This window comes from Manacus vitellinus, unplaced genomic scaffold, assembly GCF_001715985.3.
Source record: "Manacus vitellinus isolate BGI_N305 unplaced genomic scaffold, ASM171598v3 scaffold_0_pilon, whole genome shotgun sequence".
Taxonomy (NCBI): domain Eukaryota; kingdom Metazoa; phylum Chordata; class Aves; order Passeriformes; family Pipridae; genus Manacus; species Manacus vitellinus.
The window spans coordinates 43,326,127-43,348,060 of NW_021938789.1; the positions used below are offsets into that span (position 1 = coordinate 43,326,127).

Here is a 21,934-nt window from a genome sequence, read left to right on the forward strand (position 1 = left end):
TTGTTATTAGACTCTCTGCTGTAGACAGTGTAAAAATGTGACATGCCTGGCATAATACATTCAGCACACTTGAAAGCTGTTATTTTACTGCTTGGAACAGGGTAGAAGAAACATTTTGATAAATGTGCCAGTGTGCAGATTATTAAGGTTCTTGATGGTACTTAAAGGAGCAGTCCTGTTATGCTGTTTGTATTGAGAGCATCACCAATGCAGGGTAAAATGTTTAATATTTGCCCAAATTTTGATATAATTTGCTGTGATCTTGTGTGTCTTTGAAAACCTGAACTCTTTTATCTGCATGAAGAGTCTTAACTGACTGCTTTCAAATGCAAATTACAATTTTCTGGCTCAGTTATGCTCACCAAGAAGGGTGTTTTACGTGGAATTGATTGATGCATTACTTTATAGAGGAATAGTGTTTCCATAGTCTTCACCAAAGACATCACATAGTAGTCATTAAACAAGCTACTCACATATTCATCCTTTAATATATAGTATTTGCTGTGAAAGTAGCAAGAGAAAATTCAATTTAAACTCTAGATGCCACCAGTGAAAACATGGTAACTGAGTTTGGGAAGTGCATTTTGAGGAAAGGCCACCTGAGGCAGAAAGAAAAAAGTTTAAAGTCTTGTGGCATCCCTTTAATCCTCTACCTCAGATAGGCAAAACTTCATTTCCCCATGTAGTACTGTTGTCTAAATGAAAACAGAAGCATTAGAGAGGAATGTGATCGATTGGTGATATGGGGAAGCTGATATATCCCAAAAGTTACGTCAACACAAACATTTGATAAATTTAAGAAAGCGTAATCGTCTTATAAATGACAGCTTATTTCTATTTATAGAAATATACATTTGTATAATGGAAATTTAATTGTGAATTTAATTATGCACTACTTTTATGTTTCAGTAAATCTCTCTTTAAAATGTAGGTGGTTTACAGGTCACTAAGGATGATGTAACCCATTTGCTTATCTCTTCACCATGTTATCTTCTGTCTTAACAGCAACTCTGTAAATTAGGTTATTTAGTGAACTACAAATTACATATCTGGGTGCCTGTTAGTAAACTTCTAGTTCACACTTTATGATAGTGTTCATAAAGGAAATAGAGCCCACACATGCAGTCCAAGATTGTAGTTTCTGCTGTAGAAAATCTGTGGCATTCATTCAGAAGAGGACTTTGGGCTTTTTTTGACACATGAAATTTTGCTCTTTTGGATCACTGATGTATTTTTTTTCCAACTTTTTAGGAAACAAATTTTTTTATCTTTCTTCATTCCCTGGATTCAAGCTACTGATATTTGACATAAATTAAGGTCAAATTAGGGAGGCAATGTATGCAGCTATTTCAAATAGTCCTTCCTCTCATGTCCCTCCATCAGTGCACACGCCAGAAATAACATTTCCATGTGTTTTGAAAATACTAGCTTCATAGAGTATATTTTGGCATGGAAGGATACCAGGTGGTGTTGGAACATTTCAGAACCATGGGGAACAAGTTCCTGTACTGATCTGTGGCAGACGGGCTCCTCTGTCTGGGAGAGGAAGGCACAAACATGTACTGAAGAACAGAACTATAAAAAGTCAAAGCTTTAATAAGGAAGACTACAATGGTAATAAGAGTCCACTTCCAAATTTACTCATTGCCAAAAGTTACTACTTCTACTTTCAGTGACACAATGTGGGAGGCAGAAGGTAAAACTAGGAATGTCTTTAATTGGATCAAATCCTATTACTGTGTGAGTTAAACCCAGACTCTTCTTTGCAGTGCATGGACAGATGTATGTGCAAAGCTCTTGGAGGCTGATATTTTCTCAACTTATGTCAATGTGTATGCCTCCAGGTGCCCAACTTGCTAATTCCCACAGTAGTGAGATGCCAATAGTAGTACATTTCCTGCTCAGTGGATTTTCCCTGACTAGATGTTCAGACACAATATTCCTAACTATATTTGCAGCCTTTCTTACTGAAACCAGGTAGACAACAGCAAACAGTTCTGTGACAACTTAAAAAAAAAATAAAAAGGCAGTTCATCTTGTGGTATATCAACCACAGATTTTGCAGTGCTTGCTTCCCAGAGGCCCTGAAAGAAGCAAGAAATTCCACACCCTAAGGTTTAAAAGTAACCTCTTGTCATATGCAGTGAAGAAAATTTATTTCCATACCTTGTTACTAAAGCAGTTCTAAAATACAGTGAGACACAGGCCTTAATGCTCAAACCCTAAGTACAAAGTACTTGTTTGCATATTTTCTTCTAAGAGTACATTGAATGGTAGTTATATTATGGATAGGGCATCCAAACATTTGGAGCAGAGTTTACAGTTTATTATTAGCAGTTTACAATTATCAGTAGTCAGAGTGGAACCTCTCTGTTGACACATGGGACATTGTACTCAGGAAATAACATGCTGCTTCCTTTCAGCCAGAATGCTTGTTGCCATTTTTCATTTCTGCCAGCTATTGGTGTCCAAGGCAGAGCACTATCCATTAGTCACAAGTGGAGAGCACTGTGAGGTGATAGATATGTACACATGAAGTAAAGATGTCTGATAGTATTTCACTGGGAATATAAACTATTTTTGTAGTTCATGGTATGCACAGCTGAGCGCTATTTTTGACAAAGAGAATTATCTTTGTCTCTGTTTTACTGTACACCACATCTTTGGACTGTGATTATAGCAAGAGGTATTTGCACTCTCCACGTGATATCTCTGTGTATATTTACACCACCTGTGCAGCCAAGAACCTCTCTAAAAGTATGGCATTTACTTTACTCATGAAAACTGGCATCCACACATGGTTTAACTTTATTACTACTTAGTTTTGATTGTTTGATCGTGGGGATTTTTTTAATTTGTTTTTTTTGAATCCAGTACTGAGTGACCCAAAGTAATGAAGGAGAGATGACAGATTGATCCTTTTGGTCTTCCTTAGGCAAGTACCTGAAACAAACATAACAGCCAAAATGTCTACTGTGACCTATTACTCTGCTGCAATAAGTCCTCAGTGGTTACAGTTGCTCTCTCCCTGGTTAAATGCATCCTAAACACAGAGAAAGGAATGCAGTAGCTACATTAGACATATAAGTGGACAGAAATAAGTTCCTTGCCTATATAAAATATCTTCAATGTGAAGCAAAAGTTTTGGCTAGGAAAGGTTAAAACTTTGTTATTATGAACTCTTACTTGTTAAAGAGATTATTCCAGGACTTGTACTGGATCAGGTAGTCATCTAGTACATCTTGTTCTGCCTCAATATATGTTACACTGTAACAGGTAATTAGGAGGAATGTAAACAAAAAAAATCCCATATACTAAATTTAATTGGGGTGCCTACAGCTGTTCTTGAGTTGATAATTTAGTTGTTCATGCAAAGTTAATTATTTGGACATCCCACTTGCAAATAGGTTCTCAAATAGCATCACAAATTATTTTAAAGAGTCAAAAATGGAATTACAAATGTTTACATAGCCCATTTGGAAGCACTCAGTGATTTTACAGGTGATACTAGTTTGCCAACCAAGTAAAAAGGAACAATCTCAAAGACTGGTAGGGCAGGACAGTGTAGTGGTTTAGACCACAGCTTTTGCAAATAAAGTAAAACTATTAATTTCTCACTGATTAATCTATTTTGGTGACTTGCTTTTTAATGCATTGTAGTCAGTATCTAGAAGGCAAGTTTGACGTGTAATAAAATATTGTTCCTTTGGGGTTTGATATTTTGATACATGATTTTGATATTTCTTATCATAATTGTTTTTATATACAAAATACTGTTTCTTCATCACTGTAGTCATGTTTCACAAAGTTACTACATGGAAACTGGTAAATGCTGTGTTTGGTTTATGGAATGAACTAGCTGGGGAGAGAGGCTTCCAAAGGTGGGGGGATATGTGCTTGTACTATTCAACTTGCCTGTGGGCAGATTGGTAGGGACAGGGGAGAGTACAGTTGCTAGACCCCAAGTTCATATCTGACATCCTGTGAAATCAAATTACATCAGCCAAGCTTGACAGGTAAGAAAATGACAATACCATCAAACTCTGATGCTTGTACACTTGGGAACCTACAGAAAACAGCTGAGAGTTAGATTAATGCAGGGAAAAATATCTGTTGGTTCATGCTTTGAGAGAGGTTCAGTGAGTGCTCTGAGATTAAACAGTCCTGTTAGAATAAAGTAAAATCTTGCCTAAGCAGAGACAAATGAAGTTCAATGTTATTAGTGTGACACTTTGTGACCACCAAATTCATCCCAGCTGTTTCAACAGATAGGCCTGGGCTCCTGTGTTGGATTAGTTGTTGCAAAGAAAAGACTTCTAGGGGCTAATAATTTTTTTAAATTTTTTTTTAACTTGCCTTACTTAATGCAAAGTTATTTCAATTTAGGGACTATAATGTGCAGTGTGCTAATGATATATCTGTTTCAGTTTGCAGCTCATCTAGTGAAAAACAAATACCCAAGGGTCTGCATCCTAGATGGAGGAATCAATAAGATCAAGCCAACTGGTCTCCTCACTGTTCCTTCTCCACAAATTTAAGTGACTGTAAACATTCAGGACAATCTGCCTGAATGGGAAAGTCTTACCATACAACATGGATATCCAAAATCTAAAGGGCATTATGGCATCTTCAGTATACAAGCTATCCTGATGATCAGTGTCTTATCCCACAGATCCAGAGCACAGGAGCTTTGCATTTATTCTTTAAAATAGAGCTTCAGTTGGAACAGAAGAAAACTGAACTGAAGCTTCAGGCTTTCCAAAAAACCTCTCTCAACACTGATGTAGTGCACAAGTGGTTGAGCAAGTCTGAACACAGAAGGAGTAACTCATCTGACACTTTGAATCCTGTATTTCTGCAGAACAATATAAACCGGCATTTGATGACTCTAAGCTGCACTTAGGTTATTTGAAAAAGTATTTTACTGTGAGTATTGAAAGTAACAAGCTGAAACTGTACCCTGTGTGTATCCTGTTAAAAAGTGTGTTCTGTAATATTTTAAAGGAGTAATTTCTGTATCTTGTGACCTGCTTTATTTTTGAGAAAGCATTTTTTCATCTTGATTGGAAATAAAGATGTGTCCCAGATTGAAAGTCACTGTGTAAGAGCTGCTGCTGCATCAATCCAAAATGTATCAGGAGGTGAAAAAGTTCTACTCCTCTGTGGAGAATTTAACAATCTATTTCCATAAACACATCACATGCAACAATTTCTGAAACAATTATGCTTACCAGAAAGGTGGGGTTTTAACAATGCTGTGTCTTAGGACTATAAATCATTTATTCTGCAAATAATAAATACTGTGTTTCCATTTTAAAAGCTCAAGCCTTAAAAATTAAATTGCAATTTTAATATTCTAATGAAAACATTCTGGACTAAACGTTCTTGTAGGAATTGGAAGTGCAAAATTCTCTTTGATATCCTCTACTCTTTCAGCTAGTGGTGTCGATTTTGTTATTTTTTTTAAGTTCTTAAACATGAACTTTAAAACTGACAGATTGAGACAACAAACCTGTTCCTAAACTAAACTTGATGCTGTAGATGAGTGAAAGCAAGCTTCCACAAAGGGCGTAAGATGACTGTGTAATAAAGATGTGGGAATTACTTTGCAGTGAAAAGCCAAAAGTATTTAAAGCACTGACAGAAACAGGAATTGGCATCTCTCTGTTGCTGAGAAGCTAAAAATAAATCTGATTCGTACAAGTACCACCTTTCAGGAGGTGTGGAAAAAAAGCCAAAACACCACCGTAATTTCTACCCCTCAAAATCCCAGGTTAGGTTTGCTATCTTGTCAGTTCCATTATTACAAATAATGGGGGAGGTGGAAGAAAGGCTAGGAGAAGAAAAGAATCTGTCTTCAAGAATGGTACTTGAAAATAGTACCTTTAATCCAGGAAAACCAGTTATGATAATGTAAGAGAGACAGTATGGCACTGAAATTAAATGGGAATTTGGAAGAATTTGTTTTAGAAGACAAGTCTTTTTATATTTTTAAATCTTAGAAAACACTGGTGCGACATGAGGCTTAATTATCACTGAAGTGTGGGGATTAAAATGTATTTTGTAAAATTAACAAAATAACACCAAAGATCTGTTCACCTGGTTACAGTCACATATTAGCTTGCATTGTGAATTTGACACCATGCTCTTTTATTAGAGCATCATCTGAGACGTGACAGTTTCCACGATATAAGCTCACTGCAGGGTAACAAGGATTTGCTCTAGGAGATATGGTTATCGTATGCCTTCTTTGAGGACTTTATATCCTGAATGGTTTTTAATTTGCCAAGCATAACACTGCAACAGCTAACTTTGTTTCCCTTTTCTTCTATCACAAGAGGTTTCCAACCCTGAGAGTTCTGAGAGAGGTGGTCAGTGAGAAGGTTGTGAACAGTCTCTGTAGATCACAGGCAACATGACTGCTTATTCTGTGGAGTTTTTTTAGTGGTGGTAGTTGTGGGTTTGGGGTTTTGTTGCTTTGGGAGGGTTTTTTTGAAGTGAAACCTTGGAAGATGAGACTTTGTGGAAGGTGCTGAAAGAGGAAGTCTTCATTCTCGCCTGTGCGATGACCAGAAGATTCTATCCTGAATCCTCAGAAGCTGGCTGGTAGCACTATGTGCTGTCTTCAGGGAAGTTTCCTCTTGCCACAGTTATGATTTTGAAAACCCTATGGGAAAAGTATGATGAGTGGAAAGAATATGGGGGGAGAAGGGCACCTTTTAGCTTGCTTTAACTGAGCTGGGGTTTCAAAACACCCTTGTGTCTAAAAAAAAACCTGTGGAACTACAACATGTTGAGATATATATATAGAGAGAGAGAGAGATTTGGGCCTTCTTTTCTCCCACAGTCAGCAAAATATAGTGAAGCCCTGAAGAAGTTTTTTACTTCGCTTTCAGTTTGGCTAAGATTCATAGCCTATGTATTCCATTTGCTTAAGGATTGTTTTTGACAGAAGACTTAAAAGCTGCCATTAAGTAAAGGTTTACATTATAAAATAATGTTTGCCTGTATTTTACAGCAGACATTGTGAAAAAGGATGTGTGTAAAGGCAGAAAATATCAAGAACTGCTGAACAGTATTGAACTTTTTTTCCCATGTAAATAGAGCTACCTGGAAAGTTCTGTAGCTAACAGCTGGTTATGACTTCCAGTTGCTGATGTACCTGCACTTAGGACTTTAGTCAATGTTCTTTATACTGTGCTAATAAATAGGCCTATTATGACTATTTGTTTTAATTCAGTTATTTAGAACAAGTGCTCAGTCAAAAAATCAGCTTCTGATCTTTTCCATAGACAAAGAAAGTTCTTGCATTTTGTGGTAATTTCTCATTTAATAATTTTATATAGGTTTTGTGGCATTTGCCAATTTTAAGAACATAAAATGTATTTGTTCTGTTACCCCACCAATTTTGGCACCAGTACTGGTGGGGCAAGCAGTTGACAGGTTTTGTAAAGCTCTTGAAAGATTTCTCAAAGCCACATTTTCCAATGTGCATTTCTAGCAGCACAGTTTGTCCAGATGTACCAGTGTCAGTCTCTGTTTTAGGCTGCAACTGTATGCCATAAAGATCTAATAGGAGAACAAAAACTATATTAATGTTCCATGTGGATGTCTTCTGTTGTTAGCAGAAAAATATCCTAACTAAATATTTCCCACTGTTGGGCCTGGAAAATGGAGCCTCTCCCAGTCTGTGTTTTCCTACCATTTTAAAAACTTCCTGAATCTGCCCCAGCCTATAGCTTTGTGCCAGGACAGCAATATTCCCAGAGGGTACCCAGATAGGCTTCTAGGGAGAACAGACCAAATATCTGAACAAACCTTCTTTTGGCAGTCTCAGGCCTACGGATCACTGAAGACTATGAAACAATTGCTGCTGACACTAGTGTCCTCCTTTAGATAAAATACAGTCCTTTGAGGTTTTTATTGCAGTTTAAGTTTTTTGGGTACATTTTTGTTTTTACAAGTGGATATTTGTCCTATTTGGTCCGCTTTTTTTTTGAGCAAAGACTAAGACTGTTTGTTCTTATCCTAGGAACCTCCTTTCTTGTACCTATCTTTCACAGTGTTCAGATTGAGTTACTGGGAGGTCTGGGAATTGTGTGGAACTGAGTACAGCCTTTTAATCTCCCATTTCCAGTTATCTTTTCTTTGCTAATGAGTCAGACTGGGCTCTCCCATTATGTTAGAAACTTAACTACTGCCCTCAGTCTTATCTTGCTATTTTTAGTTCCTTCTTTTGGGCCCAACTTGTGAAGATTGACTGAAAGAATTATTATTCTTCCCAAAAGAGTGTTTCTTTCCAGGACAAGTAATGTAACTTGATCTGTACTGACTGAGCTAACATCAGATTTGTATACTTGACTAGCAAAATTGCAGATTTTCCTTTTTCTTTGAATCCCAAGCTGCAATGCTAGTATTGTCAATCTTTTACATTTCCAGCCTTAGTAAAAAGCTGATGCCAGAAACTGCGGACTGTTTTGGAAATAGTGTTTCATTTGCCTTTCAAGTAACCGTGAGATTTCAAGTTTGCTGTTGGTACTGCCTTTTAAACAGTAGCACCAGAAAACCTTTTGGACAACAGTCTGGGTTTCTATGACAACAGTGTCTGTACTCCATTAACTTAGGTTGAAAAATTCTTTTTGTTCTACCATAAGCATGAACATAATTCAATACTGTAGTATGGCTGTTTTATTATATCAGCATTTAGTTAACCAATGCTGTATAGAGTTTAAAGAAACTTTAAAAACATAGAATCAGTAGAGTGTTATTACCACTGAAGCAATATGTAAGTTTGTGGGGTTTTTTTAAAGCCTTTTCCCAAAATGTGTTTAACCATAATGTAAATTCACGTTCAGATGAATTTCTGATAGTGGTCTCGCACATAAAGGTAGAGAGACCCCAGTGCATGCACTCTTGTAATTCACATATTTTACTTCCCTGGTGATAGGTCCTTATGTGCTTTAGGAGCATAGACACCAAGTTTCCAGAGAGCAGTTTGTGTAAAAGAGCAGATACAGTACAGCAATGCGGTAACTCATATATTCAATGGGAACAACCCAGGGAAACGTTGTAGATCACTGGTTTATTTAATTTCCTAACTAAAGCAGTATTAATTTGTCTACTCTTTGTCTATCTAGAATTATCTGGCATTACCTCATTTTAGAGAGAAATAGCATCTGGTGGTATTAGCTCCTGCCAGCTGAGCTGGACAAAGGAATAAAACTGAGACTACAGAACAGGTACATGGAATAATTATGGGGTTTTAAGAAATCCAGTGATTATGGCAGTAGCTTGAGTTATCAGGCCATTATTCCCTTCCTTGCTATAAACTTTTGATATGCACTGTATAATCTGGGTGACTCAGTTCCCCTCACTAAGACAAGGCTAATAACACTTCCTAATTTTACTCAGTGTAGAAAAAAGAAATACAGTTAATACTGTGACCACAGTACTTTATGTGAATAGGGAGAAAATGCACAAATCAAAGACCAAATATGTTTTTCCTAGAAATAAGCTGTTTCCTTGGGAAGCCAAAGATAGATGACATGAGTTCTCCATCACTAATTTTGTAAACAATCCTTTCAGTAATAAGTACTATTAATGAACAAATTTCAGCATTGCCACAAACAGTTCACAACACCTATCAAGAATATAGTGATACTGATGAGGAATCCTTCGTATTACAAAGCTTGTTATAAATTTTGGTTAGCTACATTCAGCAATCATGTTAATAGTGTATAATAAACACTTTGGTGCAGTTAGGCTATCATAAAATATGACGTATTATCAATGACTACAGTACTTCAATTTTTCTTTAATATTAATGAAGATTGGTGATTTCTGTAAAATTAACCAAATACCAACCTTTAAAACCATAGAAGACCAGCAATAAAATCATAACCTCTCTTATAAAGCAGAGGTCAGAGCATAGCAAGAAGGTGGTTTTATTTTTGATTATCAGTTCTTTTTTGTCTTTTAGCAATTCAAGTGAGTTTGTGTTGTGTGCACAGAGTAAGTGTAGATCAGTTTGCATAGTGCTTTTCTGTCCTGCTATGGCTTGTTAAGGCATAAAAGCTCTGCCTAAGCAGTGGTAAAATGCCAAATTCTTTTTGCTAAGTTTTCTCACAGCATCTCAAAGGGGAAAGAAATACAGGCACTGAGGCCTGCAGGAAGGTATAGCAGGGGAATCTAATCTCACTGATGTGTTTATATGCTACACTAAAATACCAAAGCTAGAAAGCGTCAAGCTTTTTGGATGGATCCCTCTCTTCCTGTCCCACGCACCTTTTCTCCACTTCAGATTGCCATTAAAAAGGACTTGATAAGGAACAAATAATTTTCATTAATTGCGATAAATATAGACTAGAATTTTGAAATTAAAAGTTATGTGTGATATTTAGTCTTTGCTAGTAGTCATCATTTTAAATTAGCAAGCGATACCTGCTATTACTCAGTTTTTCATAGTTTTAGACTGTCAGTGTTCTTGTATAAATTGAATACATTCTGGGTATTCCTGACATGTTCTAACAGCTGTTGAAAGACAGGTTTTTAGCATTAAACTTTTCTCATGTGGCATTCTCACAGGAAGCTGACACAAAACAAGTCAGAGTTTTACTTCGCTTTTTTAAAAAACAAAGAGCAGAACAGTCTATCTTCTGCTGTGTAATTGTAATTATTACTTTAGAAGTACTAAACAAACCTGGAGTTTCGGAAACATACTTTTAGTGAGCACACAATATTCAGGTTCCACAAAAGGGTTGACTTTCATGCCATTACATCAATTGATTTGATTTTACTCTGTTCAGTTCCTACCCTAAATGCATTTTTTCTCAAACCTTCAAAATTTGAAAGAGCTAGTATCTTTGATTTTAAGTCTTTATTTTAAGTAAAGCTATTATTTCAAGTACTGTTGTTTCTCCAGATGATGTCCTGAAGAGAGGAACTTGGTGGCTCTCAAGTATTACATGTCCTCAGTGTAGAACCACTTCGATGGTGCTCTAAAGGCAGCTCTTCAGCAACTGGAACACTCCTACTCCAGGTCTGGAAGGATGCCACATGTCCAATATGTACCTGAAAGAAGGAACATGGAGAATTTACTTTAGAATAAAACTATATGGAGACGTATATATATAGGTATAATATGTGTACAACTATAATAGTACAGTTTGCAAACGGCTCTCTTTAAATTGATGTCTGTTAAAAACTGCCAGCTCTTTGTAGGATCTTCTGAACTCAACTAGGATAGCTCAATGAAGTTGTAATAATTTCTCCTTTGCAGTACTTGTACAGGTGTGCAGCATGTGCACATACACCTGAATCCAAGGGCTTCACTAAAATAGGTAGGTCCTCTTACAACTTCATACAGAGAGAAATTTTGCAATTACTTTTCAAGGAGAAACCATCAAAAGGCACAGTTAGAACCCAGTGTTGTTACAATATGTCTGAGCTCAGTTGTTCCAAATATGCTTATTGCTTTTGAAATGCTTTGTGCCTCTTGGTCCTATATGTGGAAATATATATCTGCCCTACATTTCTTCTTAAAAGTCCTGTAGGTAAACCAGTACTTGCCCTTGGCTCTCTGTCATCCTGCCTGATAGTGCTTTCACTGTGTACTTTACAGGCCCTCTCTCTCCCTACAGGGTTTCATTCAGCTTTTCACAGACCCTTACCTTTTGCTCACCTCCCCTATTGGAAACATGTGATGGGTTTTCTTTCTGAGAAGAGTTTTTTTAATGCACTTATTGTGTCTCCTGTTCCTGGAAACTACTTGTTCCTTATTAGCAAATGCCCAAAGCCACTGACATTAGAATCCTGGACTTGTAATGAAATGAGATTGCTGCTGTGCACAGGGGGAGGAAGGGAGGGAGAAGTGGAAAATTCCTCTCAGTGCCTCCCTTGGAAAGGCAGCCCTTTCATAATGAATCACTGAGAGGAGTCTTCATGATGATGGATGAGAACCAGTGGGGGTTGCAAGAGAGAGTTGAACGCATTAGGGAGTTATTCTCTAATTACTCTTTCCTGGTGAGGTAGAATAATTGACACCTAGTGCTGGTGCTTTAGACTAGTGCCTCTTCCTCACTGCTCATTACTGGAGCACCAACGTCCCTCATGGGCTGGGGCTGCTCTTGGGTTAGCACATCCTGAGACAGCATCATGAACTGTCACCTCCTGTTGTGGCAAAGACAAGGTGGCTGCCTTTTCTTTTTTTCTTTTTTTTTAGAGTAGTGGGAAAAGGCAGTGGAAAAATGCAAGCAGCTCTGCTATGTGTGCTGCACTTAGAAGTTGTGCAATAAGCAGTCACAGTAGCAAATAATCTAAACAAATGGGTATTAGGAATTCATTACACTGAACTTGAAGATAGCCTGTGTTTTCTGGGGGTCATGTGGTGGATTCCAAAAGAAAAAAAGAAATCTCAGCCTTCCTTTGCTCTCTGCTTTATTCAAGCTTCTTCTCATCTTGTCTCATCTCTTGTCTGTCACCCATGTGAATCCAGGACTGTTAAGTTTGCAGTAGGACAGACCTCGTGTGCTCAGCAAAATTGATGGGAATTTAAGGCTGAATAAATACCATGCTCTGGCTGCGACAGACTGGTTACTGTGATGTCATGTTACAAAATGGTATGATAGTAGCAAATGGAAATTTTTTTGGTTACAGAACCCTAAAAGTTTTTTGCCTTTGGGTCTTGTGCAAATATAAATAGATATGTAAACTGAGTACTCCTCATTTTCATACCTTGCCTGCATATGCGTGTGTGTGTTCCAGAAGGGTGAGGGCATTCTGAAGTGCAGAAGTCATTGGCCAGGAAAAATCACCACATACCCTCTTCTACTCTTGGAAACCCAGGGCTGCCCTTACTCTCTGGTCTTCCTTGAAGCATCATGGGCTATCTCTGGTCCCCTGAGAAAGTGAGGATGAAAGGCCTGGCTCTCCTGGAGCATTTCTGAAGCCAGCTTTCCATTGCAGCTGCAGCCCTTCTTCTCCAGTTTCCATGGCAGGTGGCCCCCAACCAGGGTTTTTATTCTCCTGGGTGATAGGATTAAATGTCTGAGAGTATTGAGAAACCCTTAGCTGGTACAAGTAATGCAGCATATGTATCTATTTCCTCTATAAATATAGAGATTCAAATATATGTGTGTATAGTCAAGAGGAAGTCTCTAAAAATGAGGTGAAGTCTGTCTAAAAAAAATTGGGAATAGCTGTTAGTCCTCTAGATTGCAGCCCTTTATGCTGTTTGTTTGGTTGGTTGGTTTGGTTTGTTTATTTTAAATGTTTATAAGGAACTGTGACTGAATCCAGAATAGAAGTAGGAACTGCTCCTTAAATCCATTGTTAAACATTCTGTAAAAGGTAAGAGTTTCTAAACTTTTTCAGAACTGTTGTTAACTTCAGTCAGGAACTCAGATCACTGCAGAACCACGATTAGGGGAGTGATAAACTGCTAAAAAGCTCTTGTCTACAAGCAATGATGTTAACATGTACCCTCCCTAACCTTTTGTCACTAGCACATAGGACCCTAATTTCTTTCTATGACCTTCAGCTTCTGCTGTAGTCGAAGCAATAAAAGTATTCAGTAGTTCTGAGTTACAAATTACAAGAGAATATGCCCAGCAATTTTTCTCAGAGTTCGGCTTGATGTTTTCAGGACTTTGTTTTTTTAGTACGGATAAACATGTATTATGAGAACAAAAATTATGCTGGAGAAGCTCCTAAGCATTATATCCTTAATGCATAAGCATTTATGGGGTGGTTGGTCATCCATAGCAAGCAATTTATATGAAAAGGGCAGCAGTGGATGAGTCACCAATTTGGATGGGAAACTGGGCAGAAGGGACTGGGAATTTTGACTCAGCATGAGGAAGTTCAAGGAATGCTTTTTTATCTGTGTAAATTTTTATCTAAAACTTGAGCCAAGCAGGCTGTCCCAGGGATCAGGAAGTAATGATTCCTGTGCTCTTACACTGAGCTAGGCTTAAGCCTATATTTGCTTGAGGTACAGGGAGAAATTCACCTTATTATAAATTTTTGTCTTGCTCACTGTCATTACTGATGTAGGGACAAGACAAAAAGGACTGAATGCTTGCTGCAGCCAGCTGGTGGGTGTAATTGCTCATTGACTCTATTGTCAATTAAGGGTGTCTATTAAGGGTGAGGGTAATCTCCATTGTATACTTGTTCACTTGCAGCCTTAACCTCTTCATGATGTGCAGCATCTTGATAAATTACTACAGCATTGGACTTCTGCAGTTTTGTGCAGAAACATATCAGACTTGTGTCTGTGCCACAAGGTACGAACCAGGTTAAGTAAAGGTTATTTCATGCAATAGAAAGTGCTTCTTGTAACACGTGACCAGTTTTCAGAAATCTTCAGTTACACAAAGGTCTTGCAAAAATCTGAACCCTTTGTTAAATGTCTAAGTGAGACCCAAGTTCCTGAAAATCAGACCTCCACGCTCGCTACTAAACATTTAAAAATTTGGATTTGAGCTTGGAAAATTTGTCTTCATAAGGATCAGGATTTACATAGAGTCTGTAAGTGGTTCCAGTGGGAAATGCTGGCAGAACCATCCCTCTAGTGTTATTAACCAGTTTTGCAGACCACCCATTCTGCTTGTGCGATAGAACAAGCCTAACTGAGGCATTTGTTAACAAAGTTTGTCCTTACTGATTTCATTTACTTGATTAAACGAAGAAAAAGAAATGTCTCCTGTACCTGTTTTCCTTGTGAAATCTTAGACTGACTACAAAATCCTCTTAAAGTCTCTGCTGACCCTGCTTCAGACTTCATTTTCGGGGGAGTGCTTTTTAATAAGAAACTTTAAGAGGTTCAAATATTAGCAGGCATGAAGGTTGTTTTCCTGCACTTTTACTGATTCAGCAAGATACTTACTAAGATGATCACAGGCACCATCAGGTTGAAGATAATGTCATGACTCCCAGTTTTAAGTTAGAAGTAGGCTTAAATTCCTTCAATACTTTATTCTGATCTGGCAACAGAAAAAATTAGCAGGGACAATCGAAATGTCAAGCTTTGCCTGAATCCACTTAAAGACCTGAGTTTTTTTTTGTTAAACCAAAATTAAAAATACCTCCTATAGCCAAAGAGTCTTAATCACACTAGGGCATAGCTGTTAGAATAATAGCAAGGACAGTACTTTGAGGGAAAGAGGAGTGGGTAGACGCAATCAAAAACAAAATGGAGAAAGGCCACCCACCAAAGACGTTTTGAAGGGATGTAAACAAACTTGAGAGTACACACCAATCCTGGAACTTCTCACGTTCAAATAGCACACCCCACGTGTGAACAGTTATTGTCAGAGGTAGGAGGAGCCTTCCTCAGCTGTAGTTGTTGCTGTTGCAGCCTACAATTAGGTAATGTTTTGTTTAAGGGAGACCGGCTCTATGGGAGGTACTGCTTGTGTGGAGGCTGCCTTTACTCATAGATTTAGAAATGGCATAGCTTCCAAGGAAAAAAATTATCTCATTAGCTGTTGGCAAGCAGAGGTTTGCAGCCAGAATGCTCAACATGTGCACAGTATGGTCTTTGTCACATAATACAATTTGTAATTGCTGATTACTTTTTGACTGATGTTGAAAGCCTGTGTGTCAATCCCCACCTAGAGAGCAAAACAGTAAGTAATCATCCTCCCCCACCTCCAGCCTAATTCAGCCTGAGCTTTACAGAAGTCTTGGTGCAAGAAAGGCTCATGACCTCTGATCATATACAGCTCTCCAAAACTGTGAATTAAATTCCAGAAGGATCATACTGTCAGTAGGTTTTGTGGGGGAGTGCACATATACCTAGTACATTTCAGAAGTGGGTTTTTTCTCTCCCTCTTTTATTTTTATTTTTTTTACAATATATTTGAGTGGCTGGTGTTTGGGGAGATTTTTTTGGGTGTTTTTTTTAAGTGTTCATTGTGGAGCTTGGGATACCATGGGATTTCTCATACGTAAGTGCATCCATTATACGGTTGTTCTTGCTTGCAGTCAAGCAGTAACAATTATCCAAGCATATTTTGGAATATTTAGAAGACAAACAGTATTTGGACCAAAAGCCATTATTTATTGTAGCTTTTAAAATTGAAATACTAAGGAAATTGCCATTACATTGTGGTCATCAAGGTGATTAAAAGTTTGGAAATCTCATGTCAGTGAGAACAAATGAGTGTGCAGAAGACAGAGATGCTGAGTAGAATGGATGTTCTACCCAGATTTGTCCATCAGTCAATCAAAATCATTCAGCAAGTGCTCAGTCTCTAAGCCTGATCGCTTCTTAGGGCTGTCCTGCATGTTCCCAGTTTTCTCCTTGTATTTGAGCACAGGCTGTCTTCACCTACCTCCTTCCCGTGCCTAACTTCCCAGATGCATCTATGCTCCTGAAAGCAGAGATGACCTTTTTAGAGTCTAAATAGTATATTGTGTTATCTGTTATTCCAATGCATAGCTAAGGTTTGTTTTAAAGTGAATGCTTCCAAACCTAATGACATAGCAAATAGTTATATAAAGGCAATTTCTCTGAAATCAGAGAACAGTTTGAAAGAGGGAGAAGAAAAATATGAACTTCATATTCCCTGCATTTCTTCAGGATTGTCCCCTCCATGCCGGAACTCCATTTTCTGGAGGAATCTTCCAATCTCTGATATAGTGGTGTCGTTGCCAAACCAGTAGTGGTGTGTAAAACTATTCCTAATACAACTTTTCTAATGCAGCTGCCCCTGTGTTACAGCAGCACAGCTGTGGATGGCAGGTTGTTGCCCTTCTCTGAAAGCAACAAGCCTTACACACACAGTCCTGCCAAAAGATGCTGCTCTCACCTGTACAAATGGCAGTTCATATGAGAAAATGTTGGCCAAATTGATAGCAATTTCTACAATTTTTTTTTTGAGCCTGAATTGCTGCACAGAAAAGTTATTTCATTATGCCCCTGTGCCCTATAAAATAGACTAGACTGATTTTGTGGAAAGATGGTATAGGGTTATTCAGAACTCATGACTGATTAGTCAGGAGGTGAAAACAAAGAAGTATTTTAGCATAGACCAAAGTTCATAAAAAAACCAAAAACATACTTATGGATTTCCATTTGACACCTCATACAGAGTTGCTGCTTGGGAAACATTGCTTGTGACACTGGGCAAACCTGTGACTGTCTTGTGTGTGTGTGTGCCCAGCTTTGACTACAGGGTAGAGATGACTTAAAAATGCACCGATGTGTGGTGCCCATAATAGGCTTAAGGCCTGAAATGTCTTTTTCATTTCAATTTTAAATGTTTCCTCCTGAATCCTCCCTCTCTGGTGCAATTATTCTCAGCACAACAGCAGGACTGGGAGGGCAGGTGAGAGCTGCTGATGCTGCATGAAATGAATCCCCAAGTTGCTACCACAGTGAAGCACTTATTCCCTTCTCCAAGGCAGATTAACGATCTGGTGCTCAAAGGGACAACCCTGTGCACATGTCTAAGTACACCAAGCAAAATCCTGCACAGCTTTAATGAAAGTGGAAGACAGCCTTCATTTTAAAAGATAAGAACTTGACTTTAGGGAACAGCTTTCCAAAGAGGGGCAAGTCTGGGAAACTATACTGCCTCGTCACTAGGTTGTTGTTGAGCTGGCTCATGCAGATGATTCCTGGGTTGTTGACATATGTGAAACACCAGAGCTGTGAAGGGAGAGAGCCTTGGTGGTGCTGACAGATTGGCCCTATAGAGCAGTATTTGTTTTGATGAAGGCTGGAATTTGTGTGTATGCTGTACATGACATATATATTCTGTTTTGACAGAACGAGTGTGTGGGAAGTTCTTTGTACTTGCAGGCTGCATTATTAAGGTGCTATGATTTATGACAATAGATGTAGGGTCATTTGAACTGTGAAGTTTTTCTCGGAGGAAATCTGAGATAGCAAGGTAAATTAATGCTTTCTGTGCAGATTAATTATACCAAATTATGCTAATTAAAAGGAATATTTTACTGTGGCTTAATCAAAAAATCCAGAGTCTTCAGTCTCCAAGTGGGCCTCTTCAGATATCAGTAGGGCTGGAGAATATTGGCAGTGCAGGTGGGAGTTACAGTCAGGTATTTACTGGAAGAGTTTGAACTTCAGACCCATTCAGAGGGGAAAGAAGGGCTACGGGAAACCTATAAAGTTAAATAAAATGTTTGTGTAGGCATTCAGAATGTACTGCCAACCTGGAAGGGTTTTTACCATTAAAAACAGCACAGAAATTGTAGTCTTTCTTCAGTATTCAGAGTACTTCCAGGTAACAGACAACTCCCCGTCTATTAACCACAGAAAACATATGGGAACAAGTTAATATGTACGGAGAACAAAGGGATTAATGTCAAGTGTTGCTGAAGTAATTTGTTATCCAGAAACTCTAAACTAGTGCACGTCTGGAATGCATCCGTTCTCCCAATATTGCACTTGTGTAATTATTTGTTTAAGAGGTATTCACATGTTTACTGCCTTTACTGAAGCTGGTGTTTGCTTTGCAGAGACCCACAGGTAGGTCTGGCCCCTTTATGAAATCTAGGACAGAGTCCTGTGTAAATGAGGTGCATTTTCCATGGAAGACATTCAAAACATGATGTGCAGAACATTCTGTGCAAAAGAAAAAATTATCAGATGTACACTTCTGTCTTGTGGACAGTCATTTCATATGACAAGTGATAGTACACTCATGACATATGGGCATCCTGAGAAATAAAGAGTATGTTTTATGTAAGGTAGAAGATTCTCTCTTTGAGTTTCTTTGCCCCCTTTTTTGCAACTGTCAGGGTATTTCAGTTACTGTTTACCAGATATATCACTGATGGCAGCATTGTGTTGTTTATTCAAGCCTAGGGTTTTTGGTTTTAGCCAGCTTTCATATCTTGCTCTTTCCCTTAATGTCTTTGGGATTTGTATACAGCTGCTGAACAGGACTTCAGTGTCTTTGAGTGGCAGTCATTCAGCTTGGAGTGGAAAGGCAGGGTGCTAACTAGAATCCTGAGGGATGCACGTGTCCAGTTTTCCCTGTAACACAGGTTCTGTTTCATGCCAGCCAGTTATTGTCTCTCTTCTCTTTCCTTTTACCAACTCTGGGAGTATAAATGTTATTCTCACTCAACCTGTGATCAGGCTCATGATTTCTTTACAGTTAAAATTGAACAGAGGAAATCTTCTGACTTAAATGCAGCAAGCTTGATAGTGAATAGCTGCAAAAAGACCCCCAAAACATTTACAACAGTAACTCAGACAACAGCTCAAACAGTGTAGCAAATGCAATACTCCTACTCAGCAAAGATCATAATGCATTTTTAGCTGAGAATCAAGCTGGGCACTGTCTCCTGTTCTTAAATGCATCTGTCAAGAGCAGCAATGTAGACACAGAAGAAGAAAAGTAAAATGAAGCAATCCAGACTGGATGTTTTCTCATGGATGTGTCTCATACCCTGTGTCTTTGATTAGGATTTGTGGTGAGTAAAAAATTGTCAGCTAGAAAGAAAACCATTTGAATCTGATCTGCCCCCGAATGAAGACTGAGGTGAGATACTGAAGCTGGTAGTAAATAACACTGGTTTGGCTAGAAACTTCCATACTGAACTGTAGGATAAAACTTGACTGTGTTCCAGTGTTTGATTTGTCTGTCTTTTCAGCTCTTTAATATAGCAGTCACGTTTGTTCCACATGACTTCTGTACATTGTTAGGGCTTGATTTTCAGTCATTGTTCTGATATGCTGCTGTTCCTGCAATGAATTCACTTATTGTATCTCCTCTCTTTGTTTTCTGGGGTTATTATTTTTGCCACTTCTAGGTGTGTGCTTTTGTGGCATTTCTTGAATGCATTCCAGGGAGTGTATTCCAGTGCAGGTCATTGGGATGATACAATAATTTGTCACTTGATAGCATGATTTTGGCAGAACTATCTGAACATTAAACTTTACCAAACTGGGCATTTAAGGGCAATGTTGACATTTCCTCATGTGCTATGAGCTGATGTTAGTGTGAGTTGTGAGAATCATATTTCTCAAGCTGAGCTGAGCTGGGGACGGTTGGCTTCACTACTGTTTCTTTTAACCATCAGTGAGACACCAGGAACATATGGATTCAAAATTGGTTTGGGGAGACTGAAAGTTTATTCCTACCTCTTCCACTGAGTTGAGGTTGCTCAGTTAACTTCGTTAGAACTTTTTTTAGCTTAATTAGAACTTTTTTACTTTTTCCACTGTGTGCCAGATTTGACTGACTATTTAGATCATTTGTCATTTGGGAGAGAAATGTATTTTCCTATATGCTTATGTGAGATCCAACTGTGTTTGGTTTTCTGGATGCTATTGTTGTTCAAATTATGAATATATTGCAGTTACTAGGTATTTAATACCAATTTAATACCAGTATTTGAAAAACCTTCATTAAATTATTTTTTCTGAGATAAACCTGTTCCTAATATGTCCAGCAAATGGAGCCTATGAGGACTGTACCTCAGTACTGCATCAGTAATGTAGTTTGTATACAGAGAAATAGGGTATTGCTCATTAAATCATCCTGTTGTTTGTATGGGGATCCAGAACTAAGTGACTCCATGCAATGCTACAGGCTTGTGGAGAAGTGGCTGGAAAGGACCTGGAGGCATTGGTTGACACCAGGCTGAACGTAAGCCAGCAGCGTGCCTAGGTGGCCAAGAAGGCCAGTGGCATCCTGGCCTGTATCAGAAATAGCATGGCCAGCAGGACTCAGGAAGTAATTGTCCCTCTGTACTCGGCACTGGTGAGGCTTTCAAAAGTAGTTTGGGGACAAGAAGATGCTGCCAATGAGCTGAGTAAATGTATGAGGTGCAGAGGTAGTTCATTGTGTGCTACAGGCGTTGTGCCGTCAAGAGGACTGATAACTTGCATGTTATATCAGTGGCAGGTTTGTGATGAGCTCATACATTCAAAGAACAGAAGCTGGGAAACTGTGTACAATGACTGACAGACTTTTTAGTTGCCTTCTGCCTGTTTAAAAATATTCTTAATTAAATTAACATCTCCTTAATGAGAGACTGCAGTGCCGTGCTGACAGAGCAGTCGTGCTTCCCGCTGGCAAGTGGCATCAGTGTCAAATGATGTTCAGATGGGAGAGAGCTGGTGCTGACCATCTGATTTACCAAATGTGAAAATGACTACTTTGTTCAGCTTTTGCTTTAATTGGGCGTTAGGGTGGAAGCATGATGATAAGTATGTTTCCTTTGCCATTTTGCCAGTACTTTCCTGTGGAAAAATACACCCGCTTTGCTTGTAGCAAGGAGGCATCGTAGAGCAGAATTATGGTTAAAGCAAAACTGAGTTTAATTTGAGTGAGAGACAGGATGTAGTGTTTTAATTAAATGGTGAGCTTTTCTGTGAGAGTTTGAGTTACTCCACACTAGAAAATATCTTGATTTGCTTTATTTTTTAATTTTTTCCATGGATGGTCAAGAAATGGAGCTCTATCGAGCTATACCACTGCTGTGTCAGATGCATGGATTTAGTTTCCTTTAAGAATTGTCTCTTGCCCCCTTAAAACCTACTTGTTTTCTGTTTTGTTGTTTTCTCTTGAAAAGGGAATTATCAAAGGTGACAACTTTTCATCATTTATGAAATGTTTTCTCTGCAGGGTTTAAATTCCCTGAGCAATGTTTTTTGAAAAAAAGCCTTCATCAATTACAGCAGAACAAGAAAAACTATCTCTTTAAACTGAAAGAGGCAAAGTGGACACCTAAGTCCATGAACTGAGGGAAGAGAGCTCTCAAAACTGAAAAAATATATCTGGTTTATATTTTGCCAGAAATCTGGTCAGGAGACTGCCAATTGCACACACTGAAGAGGGTGGAAATGCTGTAACCTCCTCTGTGATGCTGGGTTAGCAACCTGATGCCCTGCCATTGCATTGCCCTTGTCTGCTGGAGGTGTGAAATAACTGTCTGAGAGAAGAATGGA

The 21,934-nt window shown here is 38.4% G+C and overlaps 1 protein-coding gene across 2 annotated transcripts in view; it reads left to right on the forward strand.

Annotated features, from left to right (window-relative positions):
- The window catches only part of TBCK (TBC1 domain containing kinase), a 100,051-nt gene extending 94,203 nt beyond the window's left edge, over positions 1 to 5,848 (forward strand). For both annotated transcript variants that reach the window (XM_018072455.2, XM_018072463.2), the window contains one exon: positions 4,428 to 5,848. In XM_018072455.2, coding sequence (XP_017927944.1) covers positions 4,428 to 4,538 — 111 coding nt within the window. In that variant the 3' untranslated portion in view covers positions 4,539 to 5,848. The remainder of the gene's footprint in view (positions 1 to 4,427) is intronic.
- The last annotated feature ends 16,086 nt before the right edge of the window (positions 5,849 to 21,934 follow it).